The sequence below is a fragment of the Vulpes vulpes genome, chromosome 13 (genome assembly GCF_048418805.1).
Source record: "Vulpes vulpes isolate BD-2025 chromosome 13, VulVul3, whole genome shotgun sequence".
NCBI lineage: Eukaryota > Metazoa > Chordata > Mammalia > Carnivora > Canidae > Vulpes > Vulpes vulpes.
In genome coordinates this window covers 115,629,591-115,649,177 of record NC_132792.1, presented here as the reverse complement: position 1 = coordinate 115,649,177, position 19,587 = coordinate 115,629,591, and the positions used below count along the sequence as shown (strand labels likewise).

The window sequence follows — 19,587 nt, the reverse complement described above, 5'->3', positions numbered from 1 at the left end:
AGAATATATATTTTTTTCAAAAGAAAATTATAATTTCAATCCCTTGTCCTTGACTGAAAATAAGGAAAACAGACAAACACACAGCCTTTGCTTCTTTCTGTATCTTGGTGTCCGCCCAGGGGTGGGCATATACAGAGAATGCTAGCTGGTATATTGCCTACTTCTCATTCCTGGCTCCAACAGTTATATGTGGTGCTTATATATATGGCTGGGCTTTGGAGTCTGATTGCTTGAGTTTGCCATTTCTACCACCTACTCAGTTTCTCTAAGCCTCAATTTGTCAGCCTGCAAAATGGCAATGATAATCCTATCCTGCTGATGAGAGGATTAGAGAAGACAATGCCTGTGACATGGTACAGGGTCAGGAATATCTTGCTTACTACCCCTACTACTGTTAATATTACTGAATGTCTATTTTTCCCTCATGTGCTTACCCAGTGGTCCATTATGAGGTTGAGATTTGGACTGGGGATGTGGGCGGGGCAAGTACCACTGCCCGAGTCTACGTGCAGATCTATGGCGAGGACGGCAAGACAGAAGTACTCTTCCTCTCCAGCCGCTCGAAAGTTTTTGATCGTGCATCCAAAGACATATTCCAGGTGTGTGTGGGTAAGGCAGTGGGAGTACCCACAGAGTGCCAATGGGTGCCCCAAAATGAAAGGATTGAACTAGGTCAGTGGTTCTCATCCCTGGCTTCTTCTGAATCACCGGGGGAGCTTTAAGAAAAAAAGTGCTCCCAGCTCACATCTGGATCAGTTAAATCAGAACCTCTATGGTGGGGTATGTTTTCTGGGTTATGCTTCTACAAGCTTTACCAGGGAGGCTAACATGCTGTAATTCTGAGTATTGCTGGAGTAGATGATTCTAATTTGGCAAAATATGGCATGACGCCCTTGATTACTGCAGCCACTGCCAGCCTCTGATTCTACAGCTCTCTCAGCCTATGGGCAGGGCCATGCTTCCCATACAGAATCTGGGGAGGAGTCTCCTGGCTGTGTTCTGAGTGCCCCAGTACTCAGCACTTCCCTTTGAATAGAGAAAAGGGAGGGATGAGAATGTGAGCATGTTGTCGGTAGGAGAGGAAGATGCAAATGTGATGCACATGAGTGTTCTATATGGGATACTAGTGCGTGTATGTGCATGTGTGTGCAGATATGTATGGAGAGAGCATATTCATGTTGAGTGTTTTTGTGTGTTTGTGTGCTACAAACAGCTCTGAGGAAAGAATCCTACCCCAGTGCCCAGCAGAGCAGAACCTGGCTGAGCTGGACTGGGGTATATGGAACGTTAGCCCCAGAGAGGGCCTCACTGAATCCAATCCCCCATTACACTGCTGAGGAGGTAGAGGCCCTAGCATTTCACCTCTCTGAGCCTCAGATACTTCATCAGTTCAAACCTAGCCTTAGACTGCCTCCCTAGCCTACTTCACAGTCCTTGGAAGGATAAAAACAGTCAATGTCAGAGAAGTACTTGGGAAATGGGGACCAGTTGTGGAGATGTAATAGAGCAGAGCATCTTCCAGTGCCACCAGGCCGTGTGGTTGGATGTGACGTTAGAAGCAGTAATGGTGGGACAGACAGATGTGGGCAGAGGGGATGGTGAGCAGGCCTGTCTGCAGAGGCTATGGCAGGGATGCTGTGCCTTGAAAATGCTAGAGAGATCTCTTGTGATGAAGTAGAGATTTACCAGTTCCAGAACCCATCCACTCAGTAGCTGAGAAGAAAAAATATTTCTTTCTTGGGGCTCCTGGGCCCAATTTTGGCTGATCATTTTCTCATAAAGGTGATTTTGTCTACATTGTAGCTTCATTAACAGAGTCAAAAGACCTGAGTTCTCATCTAGGCCTGGACTCCAGTGATGGGGCATTGAGTGGGACAGCCCTGGGCCTTAGTTTCACCAAGACACATATGGGAGAATTGGTGACACCAGGCTTTGAAAAGGCTCAGAATCCCAGACAAGGGCCCATCACAATGGGAAAACCTAAGGGTGGCCCAACCATCAGGCACCCCCTGAGAGCCCTCCCCTGAACTCTACAAGGGCTGGACCTCACTGCAGTGTGAGGCTCAGAGCAGAGTGGCAGATCAAAGCCTGAGGACCCAATTCTCTGAAGAAAAGCTAAGCCCATCTGCACTGCCCTTTGAGCTAGCCATGTGCTAGACCTATGGGGGAGAGAAGCAAGAATGAACGGTCCCTGTCTTTAGAAATTCCCACTCCAGTGGGCAGGGAGAAGCTCATTTGGACAGGGAGGGCATCCGTGACAGGCTAGGACCATAGCCAAGCTCTGGGCCTCCTCTCTCCTGTCGGGGAGAGAAGAAGACATGTACTCGGGGAGGAGCTTGCAGTTCCTGGGAATGTGGGTGAGATGTTCTTTTTGTTTTTGAAAAATAATATTCTTTTCTTGCATACTTTTTAAAAAAATAATACTTTTTATTGCAAAAGTTATAGATATGATTCAGGCTAGAAAAAACTTTGGAAAGAGAATGCAGAAAAGCATAAATTAAACATTTGAAAAGTAGTAACAAAGCTCAGAAAACGGGATAAAAAGCTTTTACTTGGAGTAAAGGAAGAAATAAAGGCATTCTGGGTGAGGGAATGCATGAAGAAAGCTATGGAACTGAGACTAACAGGAATGAGTGTGACCTGTGCATGTGTGTATGTGTGTGCATGTGCATGCATATGTGCACATGCATTGGGGGAGAAGGGGAAGAGACCAAGGGACAGGGACACCATGCTGACCACCACCTGCAGTTAGAAAGGACTAAGTTCGGGTGGAGGGGGGCCTGCAAGGGGTCCTGGATGGTGGGCCCAGCGACCAGGCATGGTAGGAGGGAGGGAACAGGCGGAAGCTTCTGAGCTCAAGGCTCCGGGCCTCCCCAACCTGAGGCTCTGCACACAGGCCTGTGCATGGCTCTGCAGGTGGGGGGGAGGACACCAGGGGCCCCCAAGCCACTGCCCTGTGCTTCGCACAGCTGGAGGCGCAAGACGTGGGTGAGGTCTTCAAGATCCGGCTGGGGCACACGGGCGAAGGCTTCGGACCCAGCTGGTTTGTGGACACACTGTGGCTGCGGCACCTGGTGGTGCGGGAGGTGGACCTCACACCCGAAGAGGAGGCCCGGAAGAAGAAGGAGAAGGAGAAGCTGCGGCAGCTGCTCAAGAAGGAGCGGCTGAAGGCCAAGCTGCAGAGGAAGAAGAAGAAGAAGAAGAAGGGCAGTGACGAGGAGGATGAGGAGGATGAAGAGGAGGAATCCTCATCAGAGGAGTCCTCGTCTGAGGAGGAAGAAGAGGAGACCGAAGAGGAAGAGGAAGAGGAGGAGTTCGGGCCAGGGATGCAGGAGGTGATTGAGGAGTACAAGTTTGAAGCCCACCGCTGGCTGGCCCGGGGCAAGGAGGACAATGAACTTGTCGTGGAGCTGGTGCCAGCGGGCCGGCCGGGTCCTGAGCGTAAGCCTGAGGAGGGGTCAGCTGGTCCGCTGAAGGGGGCCCGGGGAAGGGGGGTGTCTAGCTCTCCTGTCACTGATGGCCCCAGGGGAGCACCCATCATGGTGCCCAAGTAGGTCTCCTGACCTCGGTCTGAATGGCCACCACAGACAGGTGTCTGTCTGGGGTAAGTTCTGCCCCTGTTGGGTGGCTCTCAGGAGGAGCCTAGATATAGCTCACCACTACTCCAAGTGGGACCTGAGGTAGGAGGGCTGCTGGGGGCAGTTCCCTGTGACTCCCAGACTCTTGGGCTTCATGGCAAAGGAAAGCCCTGAGTAGGGAGGAGAGGTGGGTTTAGTTCCAGGTGAGTGTAGAGGCAGATGACTCCATGGGTCCTTCCTGCTGCCATGAGGTGGCTGGACTTGAGAGGCTGAGCCTCAGCTCCACCTCAAGGCCTGGGCATCCTCAATGCTGCATTTTCCTCTGTCCTCAGCCAACACCTACGAGGTCCAGGTGATCACAGGGAATGTGCCCAAGGCTGGCACCGATGCCAACGTCTACCTGACCATCTACGGTGAGGAGTATGGCGACACAGGCGAGCGGCCCCTGAAGAAGTCAGACAAGTCCAACAAGTTTGAGCAGGGACAGGTAGAGTGTGGACTCTCTGGCCCTTGGGCAGGGTGCTGATTCCTGGGGCTATCCCTACCACCCCTCGCCCACAGCACAATATCCAACAGGGTGCTTTGTTCAGTCCACCCAGATGTAATGGGGGTGGCTCCTCTGTAAGCACCAATGCTTTGTGGTGGGAAATATAAGAGAGCCCCAGAGAGGGGGCGTTGAGCCTCATGATCCCATGGGAACTAACCAGAGGTAGTGTAGGTAGCAGAAGCTCAGGTGCTGAGTGGCTGGAGCAGGGGTTTGGAGGAAGAAGTGCCGATGGTGCTTCGGAGGAAACATGGTGGGAAGGAGAGCTGTACACTGGGCTATGGCGGGTGAGTGTGGTATAGATGTCTGTGGATGACCCTGAGAGGTGCTCCCCGAGGGCGAGACCACAGGACAAAGACGTGGGGTGGAAATGTGGAAGTCCAGCTCGGGGACCGTGAATCTTCCTGCTGTGCTGTATTAATGCTGAACCAGGGTGGATGCTGCCTCTGGGAAACTTGACGAGCCCAATGAACGGGGGTGGGGCATGAGGGTCTTGAAAGAAAGTCGAGAAGTCTGGACCATGTGTCCTGCTGCGGGGCGAGCCATGAAGGCTTTCGAGCATTGAAAGAAATGCACACAAGCCCCTCTTCCAGGTATAGTGAGAAAAGCACAAAAAATCCAGCTGTCATCTTTGTCCTTCAAAGTTTTACAGTATCCTCTGGCTGAAAGGCCATCCTGTCTCACCTTTCTTATCCCTGTCCCTGATCTCAAAGCCATGTTCCCTCATCTACACAGAAGAAGAAAAGAAAGAAACCAAACCCATGAAAGTACTCATGGGTTCCTCTGATTTACTTCAAAGGCTGCTTTTTCTTCCCACACACACTTGCTATGACTTGAGGATTAGGGCTTATTCACGTTTTGATAGTTTTCTTTAAAAATTACAGCCACTATGTTCCTAGATTGGAAGAAACCTGCTAGAGAGGGTGTCACGGGCCCACATGCTGGATGAAATTGGCATACAGCCTTGTATGGTAGATAATAATACTGTGTCAATGTTAGAGTTCCTGAATTTGGTGATTGGCCCGTGATTATACAAGAATCACCCATTCTTGAGAAAAGCCATGCCGAAGAATTTAGAGGTGAAGAATCCCAGTATCTGTCATTTACTTTTAAGTGATTCAGAAAAAAATAGACAATGAGCAAAAAAGAAAGACAGGGCAAGCAAACACAAAATCTAGGTGAAGGGCATGCAGAATTTCATTGTGCTGTTTCTGCAAGTTTCCTGTAGACTTGAAATGTTTTTCATTATAAAGAGTTCAAAAAGTTACAGCCAAGAAGAATCCCTTCACTTATAGGGCCTAAGGCGGCCTGCCTCATGCAGTATATGGACATATGGTCTACACGTCTTCCCACCTACAGGGTGAGAAAGTGCAAGTCTCCTGTTCTTGCAGATTACTTTGGATTTACACTTTGAATTCTGTAAATCACTTTGGATTTGTACTTTGGCTCATCACAGGTGCTTAGTCAGAATGTGTGGTTGAAGGGGTTTATGCACACAGGTGCACACGTAGCATGGGGTTTCCATGCATGCCCAATGACAGCCCCCACACCCACACACAGTCACGCATACATCCTATTACACCAGTGTGGGTGACCAGCCAGCCTGCTTTCTCCTCTGCCCCTCAGTCACCTTCATGGCCCTCCCGCTCCTCCCTCTATCCTCTGGGACACAGTGAGAGTCTGGGAAGACTCCTGGTGGGGTTGAAAAACCAACAGTGCAGACCATACTGCCGGTCAACTGGCTGCGTTTTCCAGAGCTGGCCCCAGGCTGCCCCAGGTGCTGGGAGGGCGAGGCTGATGGCGAGACTGTGTGTGTGGTAGAGGCACCGTGTGTGTGTGTGTGTGTGTGTGTGTGTGTGTGTGTGTGTGTGGGTGTGGGTGTGTGCGCGCGCGGAGGGACCTGCCAGCCCTCTGAGTACTTCCTTGGCCCTTCCCAGACTGACACCTTCACCATCTATGCTATTGATCTGGGTGCTCTGACCAAGATTCGGATTCGCCATGACAACTCAGGCAACAGGCCAGGCTGGTTCCTGGACAGAATAGACATCACAGACATGAACAATGAGATCACGTGAGTGGGGCTTGAGGGGAGGGAGGGAAGGCCATGCCTGCCTCTGAGACAGTTCTGGAAAGAGGTCTGAGAGTGGGGATGGGGTGACTGGGTGACCTTTGCCTCTCTTTCTTCCTCCCCCTGGTCCCCTGGAGCTACTGCCCTGTCAGGTGCCAGTCTGGTAGGGCTTCCTGTCAGTTCTTAAGATCCATCAGTTCAGAAGGTCACATTTCCTGTCCCTTCCAGTCCCCATACCCAGACGTAGTCCCTCCTCAACTATGAAGTGGCTTCCAGTACCATTGTTTTAATGTTCTAGGCCAGGATTAGTAAGCAAACTTTTTCTGTAAAGGCCAGAGAATAAATGTTTTAAGCTTTGGGGCCATGTGTCTCTGTCACAGTCAATATACCTGCCTTGGCAGTGGGGAAGCAGCCACAGGTGATACCTAAATGGATGGATGTGGCCGTGTTCCAATGAAACTTTATTTATGAACACTGAAACTTGAATGTCATGTAATTTTCACATGTCACAAAATAATGCGTTCCTTAGGTTTTTTTCAACACTTTAAAAATGTAAAATTCATGCTCAGCTTATAGGAGGTACATAAACAGGTGAGTGGGCCACATTTGGCCCACAGGCTATAGTGTACTGACCCCTGCTCAATATTCCCAGCTACCACCAGGATCTAGGTTGGGAAGAGGATATTGTACTCCTGACAGGTGAAGGAATCATGCCCCAAGTTGGTGAAGCCAATTCATGCCAGAGCCAAGACCTGAGCTCCAGATCACCAATGATGAATCTGCTGTGTTTCTACTATTAAGCCCCATTGCCTCTTGAGCACAAAGGGCCAAGGGACAATAGACATGAAAGAAGGTCCCAGGTATGATAGGGAGGTATGGGAGATAGGGAGGTAGAGAGGGTAAGGAGGTAGGGAAGAAAGCAGGCAAGATCCTGAGTGGGTTGTGGAGCCACTGAGGGCCTGCCAGTGCTTGGAATATAGTGTGTGCCCAATAAATAAATATGAGTTGACTCCACTTCTTGGCCTACAATCTGATATCTCTTGGAGAATGCCCTCTTCTTGGGTTCCCGTCTGAGCAGGGCAGGGGGTGATGGGGCTCTCCCCATCTCCCACCTCCACTCTACCCCACCAGCCCAAGAGATTGCCTCAGATGAGGACTCTAAGGCACACCTCATGCATAGCCTGTGGCATGGCTTTCCATTGAGGTCATTGTGACGGCACACAAGGGCAGTGGGACAACCCCATGGCTGGGAACCAGGGTCCCGAGCTGCAGTAAGACCTGTGCCAGAAACTTGCCAGTCACCCTGAACAACTTGCACCCTCTTTATGGGCTTTCATCTGCTTTTCTGATAAATGGGCTTAATGATGTCAACCCAACTTACTTTCACTGACAGGTGAAGGAAAGAACTTTTTCAGAACATTTTCAGAACTTTTTCAGAACATATTCAGAACATTTTTTCAGAACTTTTCCAGAAACTTTTTCAGAACATTTCAAGATGTTCTGAATATCTAAGGCATTTAAGCTTGAAAAAGATAAAGTGCCATCAAAAACATAAGTAAAAGGAATGAACCAAACATCCTTGGCTTCCTCTTGCATCTTGGTCAGGGTTAGTTAACTCTGTTCCACTGGTTTGATGTTTCTGGGCCAGCCCACCAATTTTTAAATTATTGTAGCCTTATAATCTATTTTAGTTTCTGTCAGTACTTGTCCTCTTCCATTATTCTTTTAAAATATTAGCTTTTCTTACCTTTTCAAATCAAGACATTAAGTGATTTGAAAAAAAAAATCCTGTGGAACTTTGATTGTTATGCCATTAAATGTATGTGTGGAGAATTGCATATTTAGAATATTAAGTGCTGCCCCCAGGTATGCTTTTCCATTTATCCAAGTGTTCCTTCTAGTTTCTCAGCAATGCTTTACAATTTTCTACTGTCTTATTAAGTTTATGCCCAAATATTTTGTATTTTTACCACTTCTCATTACTCATCTTCTTCCCTCTGTCTCTTTTTCTTCCCCCTTCCGCTCCTAGCTCCCTCATCTCTTCCTCCTCCCTTACCATCCTGTCCTGTTAGTGTGACTTAGACTCCAAGTCTCCATCTTCCCCAGTCCTGGTCAGAGGCTCATTCCTGGCCCCATGCTGCATCACAGACCTCCTGTGTCTACGCCCCACAGGGGCGTGTTCCTCCTCTGCTCAACAACCTGCTGTAAGAGCCACAGTACTTCCAGGGGCCTTCCCCATGCCTCCTCCTTAACTCTTTGTCCTGGTCTCCCTTTTGTTCACTCTTTACTGTTCCTTGAACCTAACAGCCATAGTCTCACCTCAGGGCCTGTACATGTGGCTATCCCCTCTCTCTGGTACTCCTTCCCACAATGGCTCACCCTCATACTTTCTCTAGGTAAGGTTCCTCCTCAGGTGTCATCTGCTTGGCTCCATCCCATCTCCCACCCTGAAACTTTTATTTATTTTCTTTTTTTTCTTTTTCTACACCTCACTTATCATTTGACCTATCATCAACTGTAGTACTTTGTCATTGTGCTTCTTCTCAATACAGAATATAAGGTCCCTGCCTAAGCTAATGACTTCATCTGTTTTGTTCCCTACAATAATCCACCCCCCCAGTTCCTAGAAGGGGCCTGGCACACAATAGGCATAACATAAATACTTCCTAAGTCAACTAATGAGTAAAAATTAAGTTTGATGTATTGATTGATTTATTCATTCATTCAGCAAACACATAGCATGCCAAGTGCTGAGGGTCAGGAGGCTGGTTCTGACTCTGCCCTTAAAGAGCAGAAAATTCTGTGATGGTCTAGGAAGCAGATGTTTTAGCTTCAATTCCTGGCTTTTTCACTCTTTATTTGTGTGGCCTTGGGGGGACCTCTGAGCCTTGGTTGTTCCATGCATACAATGGGTATAATAAAACACCCTCACAAAGTTGTCACGTGGACTAACCAAGGTGACCCATGTAAGGGCCCAGCACGGTGCCTGACACCCAGCAAAAGGCATCATGGGCTTTTCTCCCTTGGCAGTATGAATCCAGCAGGTCCCACGTGTAGAAATGGCTTCAGCTAGGAAGGAATGGCCATGATGTATGGGATTATGAAGGAGATCATGAAGCAGTGGGACTGGACTGCAAGGCAGAGCGAGGTGGCAGCTGTCTCAAGGTGGTGCCCCCAAATGCCGAGGGAGGAGGAAGGAGAGGAACTTTGTGGTGGGGTTTCAGGATGCTCTTCTGTCTGAGGGGGCATTTCAGATCACAAACCTTGATGCTCAGTGCTTGGAACAAAGGATACCAAAACAGCTGAATAGTGTGATGTGGGGGCCACAGGGCATGTACAGCAAGTGGTGAGCAATCCTATCCAGCTGGTGCATGAGGGACATGGAGGGATGGAAAACAGGATGAGAACATTGGAAAGGTGGCTGGGGGTGGGAAATGCTGCTCCAAAGCCACACTGGGGAGCTTGAGAACATAAGCTCCTGGTAGGCCAACTCTCCTGGAGAACCTGCTGAGGCTGAGGCAGGAGGACTGAGAGAAGGAACAAGGTGTCAGCCACTGTCAGGCATCCGTGGAGATTTTGGCCTGGGCAGTGGGATTAGAGAGGATGTGACCTCCTGCCACCACTGTAAGGTCACCCAGGCAGGATTCAGTGTGTCCCAGGGCTCCGATGTCCCCACATGGATGGCACTCAGCAGAGTCTCAGCAGGGCCATGCCTAGCCCTTCTGGCCACCAAGACTGCCTTCTCTGGAGAACAACTGAGCCTGAAGCATGCAGAAAGAGAAGATAGGAGGAGGCGTGCAGAGGTGGATGGATCTGCAATTCAAATTGCTAAAAAGGAGGCTACTCTTTTTCTTCAAATGGAGAGTACTTGAGGTCCTCTCTAGGAGTCTGAAGCTGGCCTGAGGCAGTCAACATGCTGCTGGGGTGTGTGGTCTCCCATGGATTGACTGGGGCTCCACACACAGGCTCACATCCTCTCATGGAAGCACCTTTCTGGTCTCTTGGGCTACGAGTAGATGGTGAAGTTGGGGACATGTATGTTTGGACTCCTATCTCCTCTAGCCTGGAGGCCCCACCCCTGGCCACTTTGACAGTTTAAAGAAGTGTCAGATTGATTGATAGCACCCAGCTCCTCTCTTTTACTCTTCTCAGGTAGTTCATAGAGCCTTGGGTTGGCTTTAGGGTATCACATTCTAAAGAGAATGTCGGAAAAAAAGAAAATGCATCTTCCAGGAAAGGATGATTGTTGATTCAGAAACAGAGTTATTGCAAGAATTTGAAGGAAGAAATGAGAACATTTCACCTGGGTAGGAGACAACACCTTTCAATTCTACTGATATTTATGGTTTCTGGTGTATTCCAGGGACTGTAAACACAGCAGTGAGGAGGAGAACCTAAGCTCAGGAGGTTGTGGTTTGCCTAAGGTGGGGAGACAGATAAATATATGATCCCTGGACAAATTCTTCCATTCTCATCACTTCAGTGACCTCATTATTGAGAATAATGCCCATATTTGGTGTCTCCAGTTGTATTAGTCAGAATAGTCTAGGTTCTGCTGAATAACAAATAGCCCTAAAATGTCAGTGGCTTAACACAACAGAAGCTGATCTCTTGGGAGCTTGGGTGGGTCAGTCAGTTAAGTGTCTGCCTTCAGCTCAGGTCATGATCCTAGGGTCCTGGGATCAAGCCCGTGTCAGGCTCCCTGCTTAGCAGGAAATCTGCTTCTCCCTCTCCTTCTGCGCCCCTGCCTCCATGCTTGTGCTCTCTCTCTTTCTCTCTCTCAAATAAATTAAATCTTAAAAAAAAAAAAAAGAAGTTTATTTCTTGCTCATACTGCATGTCCAGGACAGGGTATTGGGGAACTTTGCTCAATGTAATTAGTCAGGGACCCAGGCTGATGGAAGTGTTTCCTCAACATATGTTTCCAAGGTCATCCTTTTAGTGGGAAGAGGTATGAAAAATCACACACTGACTCTTAAAGATTCCTGACAGCCCAGAGATTCTAAGTAGATTAGCCAGGACTTAAAAATCCAAAGTCCTTCTAACATCCAAAGCTATGAACCTCTGAGGTTTGGATTTCAGAACACGTGACAGAAATAGTGGGATTTAGGATTTTACCCCCGTATGTTGTCTTGAACTAGCACATCTTTGTCAAGTCATTCACTCATTGGCTTTGCTACTTTCTCACCCCTTTCTCACCCTACTTTCATACCCCTGGACTTGTTGATTAAGTGACATTGTGTCATATCTTCCTTCCTCCTTTAATACTTTAGATGCCTTTTTGATCTGCAACAAAAGCGAATGCACTCAAGTTCAAAGAGGAAGAGGCAAATGCCACAAGTTAGGAATATATTTAGTGTCCTGAGTTTTGTCCACATTCAGTCTAATTATGTTATGCTTTCTCTGCTTGTCTTCAGCCCTAAGACATAGGCTCCCATTTTGACTGTGGACTTGAGGAGCCCATAAGATTCTTAAAGACAGATGCTATTAGATGGGCTTTCCAGAGACAGTTGAACAAAAAGCTTGTTGGACTTTTTCCCTTTACGTTTCACCTAGAGGTGTTACCTGGAACCCCTCACTTCTCCAGGGACCTTGGAATGTTGAGACAGGAGACCACACAGATGATTTTACCCGGCCTTCTTGGTGGTAGAACTCAGGGTCTAGGGGTCTGCAGCTTTTTAGGGGAAGAGCAGGGACACAAACCCTGAATTTCTAAGTTCTGGATTCATGCTCTTGTGACCATGCCACTCCACCAGTATCACCTGCTGACCTACTTGACATGGTCCAGCCCTTGTTCACAAAATGGAGAGGTCCATACAAAATTATATACATTTTAAACATTAAGTTTTTCAGTCTTAATGTTTTTACATTTGATTGAAACCTGTACTTTGAGTGATCCCAAGATTTGCTTCAATAATCAGTTTAAACCTCCTGCTCACCCAAGCCCTTCCCTTCCTTCCAGTGCCCTTGCTTAAGCAGGGTGCTGAGCATACCTGGCCAGTGCACCTTCCCACCACTCTTCTCTTTTGCTCCTTCAAAATTCCTGGCAACTCCCCTCCCCAGTACCCAGAGACCTGGTTGGGCAGGATTTATTCCTGTGGGAGGAAGGGGTAGGGGAATCCTACAATAAATCTTCTGTGGGTACTTTTTGGCACCATGGGGTAGAGGCTAAAGGCCCAGCCCCTGCTGTGGCTCTGCCCACCCAGGGAGATGAATCTGAGACAAGAGCTGGGAAGAAATGCTGCCACTCTGGCCATGCTCAGCCACCCAGCTGACTGGCTTTGAGGTCCCAGTACAGGTATCTCAGGGACAGTGGACAGGGCGCTCCCTGAAAGCCAGCCCCTGCTTCCCTGCACTTGCGTGTGCTTGGCAGGCGTGGGCAGGCGTGTGCCATACTCTTTGGGTCTATCTGACTTGTTTCTCTCTCCCACAATAAGTCTCCCACTCCTTCTTTGTGTCTCTTTCTCCCTCTGTCCTTGTTCTGATTCAACTTCCCACTCTCATTGTCTCTGCCTCTGCCCCAACCCCACTCCTTTCTTTATTTCTGTCTCTCCTTTAATTGGCCATAATTTAGAGCTAAAGCCTATTATTCATAAGTTATTTGGTTGAATAAAAATGTAACTTTCTCGTTCATAATTTAAAGACCGGGAAGTGGAACAATATGCATTTTTCACTTAAACATTAATTAAACTGCAATTTAGGCTACATCACCCTTAGTTAAGCTCCTCCCACCCTTTGAATCCATGTCCACGAACAGAATTGCCCCTCTACACCCCATGTGAAGTAGGGTTCCCTGGTTCTGCTCCTCTAACATGTTGACGCTGGGAAGCTATAATGTCTATAGGGCAATTTGGGGCTCTGAGGTGAGACGCTCAGCCCATACTGCTTCCTCTTTTCCAGACTGACTAGTCCCTGAATGCATCTTCAGCATCCAGACTGGTGGGAAGGGGTGGATTTGGGGTGGAATGGCCTCAGTTTACAGATGGACTGGCCGCATTCCCTGACCCTCTAGGTTGTTCTGGGAGCTTGGGCACCCAGGGAGAGCCATCAGGCACAGGCTCTGGAGATCCCACGCATGGGCAGAGGAGAAACAAAGGGAAGTACAGTAATAAGAATAACAACAGCAGTACTATCAGCAAATTCTTACTGAGAGCCAGGCATTTTTATAGGCACTTTAAAATGTTTAGCTCACATAATCCTCATAACAACTGAAGAAGCAATATGATCCTCATTTTACAGAATGGTAAACTGAAGCAGAGAAGGGTTGCCGGATAAAATACAGAAAGGTCAGTTAAATCTGAAGGGATGTTATACTTAGGCTAAAACCTTTTTCACTGCTTCTCTGGAATTCAGATTTAACTGGGAGACCTGTGATTTTATTGGCTAAATCTGGCAATCCTAACACAGAGAGGTAAAGAAACTTGTTCAAAGTCATCTAACTGTAGGCAGAGCCAGGAGTCAAACCCAGTATGGCTGTAGAGGTGGATCCTTAATTACCCCATGTTGCGATCTCTGTCATCCCTGGTCCCCCCCTTCCCTTTGTCTAGGTATCCCCACTTCACTGGGCTCAGCCTCTACACTGAAGGATCTAACTTGGGCCTTCCTTCCCTAGGTGGTGCCAGCTGCCTGCTGTGCCACCTCCTTAGCCACACTCTGTACCTTTCAGAAGCATAATTGGGTTACCATTCCATGAAAATTCATTTATTCAGCCCTTAGGTATTAAACACCTACTATGTACAATATTCTCTGCTAAAGTAGCTTTTAGCTTTGCTATCAGGTTCATTCTAGAAAAGGCTGGTATAGTCCCTGGAACCTCTTCTTCTAGATACCTCCGATGTGACCCTGAGAGAAAGTTTGATATGCTCTAGGCACTGTGACACAGCCGTTTTCAATGGGGTGTCTTCAGACTATGTCCCCATGTTTGTTGTCTGCTCCAGGCAAGTGACTCTAATGGGGTGATCCCCAGGCTAGGTAGGATGGGAGGGCCATGAGTTTGGGGAAGGGGAGGAAGGCCCCTGAGAGCCTCTCATTTTGCAGCCCAGCACTGTTTCTTCATGAGATGCTCCTTTGTTGTTGTTGTTAACTTTCTTTTTTTTTTACATTTTTTATTTAAATTCAATTTGCCAACATATAGTCTAACACCCAGTGCTCATCCCATCACGTGCCCTCCTCAGTGCCCATCACCCAGTTACCCCATCCTCCCTGCCCCTTCTGCAACCCTTTGTTTTTTCCCAAAGTTAGGAGTCTCTCATGGTTTGTCTCCCTCTCTAATTTTTCCCCACTCAGAGACCTTTCTAAAGAGACATTCCCAACCTTTCCTCATTCTCTGCCCCACAGGTACTACTTTCCATGCCAACGCTGGCTGGCAGTGGAGGAGGATGATGGCCAGCTGTCCCGGGAGCTGTTGCCAGTGGACGAGTCCTATGTGCTGCCAAGCGAGGATGAGGAGGGTGGTGGTGGTGGTGACAACAACCCCCTTGACAACCTGGCACTGGAGCAGAAAGGTTTCCTAAGCTAGAGCTGGTTTCTTCCCTCCAGCATCCCTCCCTTCTGCCTCTCCTCCATCCTAGGTTTCCATCTTCCCTTCCCCTGTGGGCTCCGGGCAACTCCTCTCCTGGCAATGTACTGCCTTCTCCTTGCTCCATGGCAAGAGTGGGGAGGTGACAAGACATGTCCCAACATGTCTAGCATAGGTCTGAGTGTAAAATACATGGCTTAGCATGGAGTTACTGTCAGAAATGGAGTGGAATAGAATGGAATGGACTAGGATAGGAGAAGATAGGATAGGCTAGAATAGAATAGTTGTAGCTGGCTCTGATTTGGTTTTGTGTCCTCCCCTCCAGGCATATTATAAGCTCTCAATACATTTTTGTCAAGGGAAAGAATGAACTTTCAAGGACTCCCTTGAAACTCGCATCCCTAAAACTCTTCCCAACCAAGAGGAGTCAGACCAGGCTTCCGGCTCATGAGCTCAATTCTCTCCTAAGCATCCTGCAACTCTATTGATTGAGAGCTTCCTGTGTGAGCTGGAGGTGGGGGAGAGAGACCTCATCTCTGCCTTGAGGAAGTTTCCAGACTAAAGGCAACTGCAAAAAACACATGCTGCAAATAAATTCATTTGAATTTGTTTTTCCCTCCTCCCTCTGTGGGAAGGGCAATTTACCACTCACTTCTCCACACTCCTCTCCCGGCAGACAAATCTACCACATTCTCAGTGACCGTAAAGACTGGAGACAAGAAGAATGCAGGCACAGATGCCAATGTCTTCATCACACTCTTCGGCACACAAGACAACACTGGTAAGAAAGCAACGCAGGGCTGAAGCTCACCCACATTCCTTCCCAAGGAGACTAGGAGTTTCACCAGAACTTTCCAAGGAAATCCTGGTCATGCCTCTCTTTTTCTCTCTTTAAAAAATTTCTTCTTGAGAATTCCTCTTTACTGTTCTTACTTTATTTTATTGTGGGAAGTACACTTACCATGGGATCTATCTTCTTAACAAATTTTAGATGTATAATGAATGCATCCCTGTTGACTGGATACAGATTGTACAGCAGATCTCTGTAGCTCATTACTCTTACCAAAGTGAAAATGTGCTGCTTGACTAATAACTCCCCACCTTCTCCTTTCCCTAGTTCTTGGTAACCACCATTCCATTTTATGAATTTGACTATTTTGGATCCTATGTATAAGTGGAATCATGCTATATTTGTTTTTCTGTGTCTGCCTTATTTCACCCAGTGAAATGTCTTCGAGGACCATCCACATTGATACAAGTTAGAGAATTTCCTTCTTTTTTAGGGCTGAATAGTGTTCCACTGTATGCATATATCACATTTTTAAAAATCTGCCCATCAATTAATAGACACTCAGAATTTCCCCACAGTGCTATAATGAACATGGTCATGCTAATATCTTTTCAAGATCTTGGTTTCAATTCTTTTGGATATATACCCAGAAGTGGGATTGCTGGATCATATGGTAGTTCTATTTTTAATTTTTTTAGGGTTTTTCATACTGTTTTCCATAGCAACTACACCATTTTGCATTCCCACCAACTGTGTACAAGGGTTCCAGTTTCTTCACATCCTCACCAGCTGTTGCCTTTTGATTTTTGATGGTAGCCATCCAAACAGGTGTGAGGTGAGATCTCATTGTGGTTTTGATTTGCATTTCCCTGATGCTTGGTGACAGTGAACATTTTGTTTGTATACTGTGGGCCATTTGCATGTCTTTGGAGAAATGTTTATTTAAGTCTTTAGCCCATTTTTATTTTATTTAATTTCATTTTTAAAAGATCTTATTTATTGATTCATGAAAAACACAGAAAGAGAGAGAAAGAGAGAGAGAGAGAGAGAGGCAGAGACATAGGCAGAGAGAGAAGCGGGCTCCATGGAGGGAGCCCAATGTGGGACTCGATCCTAGGACTCCAGGATCACACCCTGAGCCAAAGGCAGATGCCCAACTGCTGAGCCACCCAGGCGTCCCTTTAGCCCATTTTAAAAGTTAGGTTATTAGTATTTTGTTATGGAGTTGTAAGATATTTTTTAAGGAACCCCCCCATCAGATATATGGTTTGCAAATATTTTCACCCATCCTATAGGTTGCCTTTTCATTCTGTTGATTATTTTCTTTGCTGTGCAGAAACTTTTCAGTTTGATGCAACCCCACTTCTTTATTTTAGTTTTTGTTTCCTAATACTTTTGATATCATATCCATGAAACCATTGCCAAGACCAATGTCACGGAGTTTTCCCCCACGTTTTCTTCTACGAGTTTTACAGTTTCAGGTCTTAGGTTTAAATCTACAATCCATTTTGAGTTGATTTTTGTGTATGGTGAAAGATAAGGGCCCACATTCATTCTTTTACATGTAGATTTCCAGTTTTCTCAGCACAGTTGATGGAAGAGGCTGACCTTTTCCTGTTGTGTATGCATGTCTCACACTTTTGACAGATTGCATACAACCAGCCCTATTGGAGAAAGGCAGTTCCTTTTTTCTTAAAAATCTCCATGTGAGAGATACCTGGGTCCTTCAGTTAGTTAGCATCCAACTATTGATTTTGGCTCAGGTCATGATCTGAGGATCCTAGGTTCAAGTCCCATGTTGGCCTCCAAGCTCAGCAGGGACTATGAGGATTCTCTTTCTCTCACCCTCTGCTCCTCCCCTTACTCATTCACGTACCACCACCCCCCCCAAATAAATCTTAAAAAAAAAAAAAAACTCCATGTGAGGTGACTTGTCTACCTGGATTGTGAACTTTGGTTCCTTTAGAGATTCCTTCTAAATCTTATTAAGGGGGTCCCTGGGTGGCACAGTGGTTTAGCGCCTGCCTTTGGCCCAGGGCGGGATCCTGGAGACCCGGGATCGAATCTCACGTCAGGCTCCCGGTGCATGGAGCCTGTTTCTACCTCTTCCTGTGTCTCTGCCTCTCTCTCTCTCTCACTGTGTGCCTATCATAAATAAATAACAATTTAAAAAAAATAAATCTTACTAAGTCAGTCCTACTATACTCCAGGGGGCAGAGAGCCCTCTGTCATCTTTCCTGTCCTCATTGCTATGTCTACCACTCTAGAAGTATTTGGAAGCCATATGAATCATCTTCCCTTTAGCATCCTCTCCTTAGGCAATGGTGCCTGATCCTATAGTCATTCTTTCTCTAGGCCTTTCTGAAACTTTTCAGCATTTTCTGTGTCCTTCCTGGAGGCATCACTCTCTTTACCTTTTGAGACCATAATGAAGGACCTCCCGGTCCAAACAGTGACTGGTCTGTTCTCCGTGACTTCTGCCAACTTTATCCTGTTCAAGGGTCCCCCTGGAATTCCAGGGAGCAAGGGGAGAGTGATTTTGTCGCTGGCTTTCTCCCCATGTGGAGAAACATGAGGAGGATGGAAGCAGAGCTGACACTAACTTAGGGCCCTACCACTTTCTCCTGGATGGTCTTGAATAAGACCTCTTGATGTGTTTCCTGTCCTTTAGATACAAATTATAAATAAAAATACATACCTTGAAGACTAATTACAAATCTCAATAAAATGACACCCCCCCCCCCCCAAATTTCCAAATGTATAAAAGTGCCTGGTGGATAGAACTTGCATGACCTAAATTTTGTGAAAGTTAGAAAAATTTGGTCATTACAAGGAGGGACTAAGGGGACAGTCAGAATAGATTTGAAGGTCTCAGGACCAGCCAGTCACATGAGGGTCATTTGGTTGGCAGGAATGACCCTCCTGAAATCCTCCAAGACCAACAGTGACAAGTTTGAAAGGGACAGCATTGAAATCTTCACAGTGGAGACGCTGGACCTGGGAGATCTGTGGAAAGTCAGGATTGGTCATGACAACACAGGTCTGGCTTCCCACTCCTTCTGTTTTCTGCTAAGAATATAAGGACCATAGACAGGTCCCTGTGGGTTTCTGGGAAAGAATGTGCAAGAAACTTGGATGTCATCTGCCTTCCATGAAGCCAGTCCCTTCAGCCCAGTGGAGCCCTGGCTGCATGCAGAGATCCTAGTCTAATTGGCCTGGGCTGGGGCCTGGACACCAGTGATTTCCCCAAACCCCTATCCTCAGTTATTTCATTGTGTAGCCACATTTGAGAATCTTTTATCTAGCTCAGTGGTTCTCCAACTCTAGTGAGCAACAGAATCATCTTGGGGAGTTGTTAAACATAGGTTTCTGGGCCCCACCCACACAGGCATTGATTCCATAGGTTTAGGGTGGGGCTGAGCATTTATATTTCTCACACATGATGCTAGGACTGCTGGACTCCATTTTGAGAACGACTGATCTAGTCAATTCTTTCCAGAACCCAATGACACTACTGCCAAAGTTTGTTCTCTCTTAGTAAAGTAGGACTTGTTTTTTTTGTTTTGTTTTGTTTTTGGTCTTTTAACTAAGTATTTTAAACCTAAGGAAGGAGGCCCTGTCGCTGGCCTCTGGGATGCAGAAACAGAATTCTCTGCTTAGCTCCCATTTCCTTCATTAAACCTGATCCCTCATCTTTCCGGGGAAGGCCATCAATCCTTCACAAACTTCCCTTCCCTTCTTGTACCACACACTGAGGCCAGGGAGTTCAGAGTGTCTTCCTCGTTCCTGGGTGAAATTATGAAATCCTTGTTAACACAGGCTCTCTTTGGCATCTCTGAGTTCCCTATTTAGAGAGTCTTCCACCCTGGACAGTATGCTAGCTGTCACCTCCTGTCACCTCCTCCCCAGGCTCCTTTGCTCTTGCTAATTTCACTGACAGCAGCCTGGAGTGTGATCTAGCTTCAGCTGGGTGTACATCTGAACAAGAGGCATTTTAGCAAAGCCTCTCAGTGACAGGAAAGGCATGCGCATGGTGTAGCTATAGACGTCAACCACAGGGTGGGAAAGAATGTGTGGAGTCCCTGAAGT

General features: G+C 47.1%; 1 protein-coding gene across 1 annotated transcript in view; it reads left to right on the top strand.

Annotated features, from left to right (window-relative positions):
• Window positions 1-19,587, top strand: part of LOXHD1 (lipoxygenase homology PLAT domains 1) — a 163,314-nt gene that overhangs the window by 90,980 nt on the left and 52,747 nt on the right. Inside the window, exons 18-24 of the mRNA XM_072732287.1 lie at window positions 439-599; window positions 2,970-3,441; window positions 3,911-4,065; window positions 6,060-6,193; window positions 14,528-14,694; window positions 15,385-15,489; window positions 18,410-18,538. Of these exons, the coding sequence (XP_072588388.1) occupies window positions 439-599; window positions 2,970-3,441; window positions 3,911-4,065; window positions 6,060-6,193; window positions 14,528-14,694; window positions 15,385-15,489; window positions 18,410-18,538 (1,323 nt within the window). The remainder of the gene's footprint in view (window positions 1-438; window positions 600-2,969; window positions 3,442-3,910; window positions 4,066-6,059; window positions 6,194-14,527; window positions 14,695-15,384; window positions 15,490-18,409; window positions 18,539-19,587) is intronic.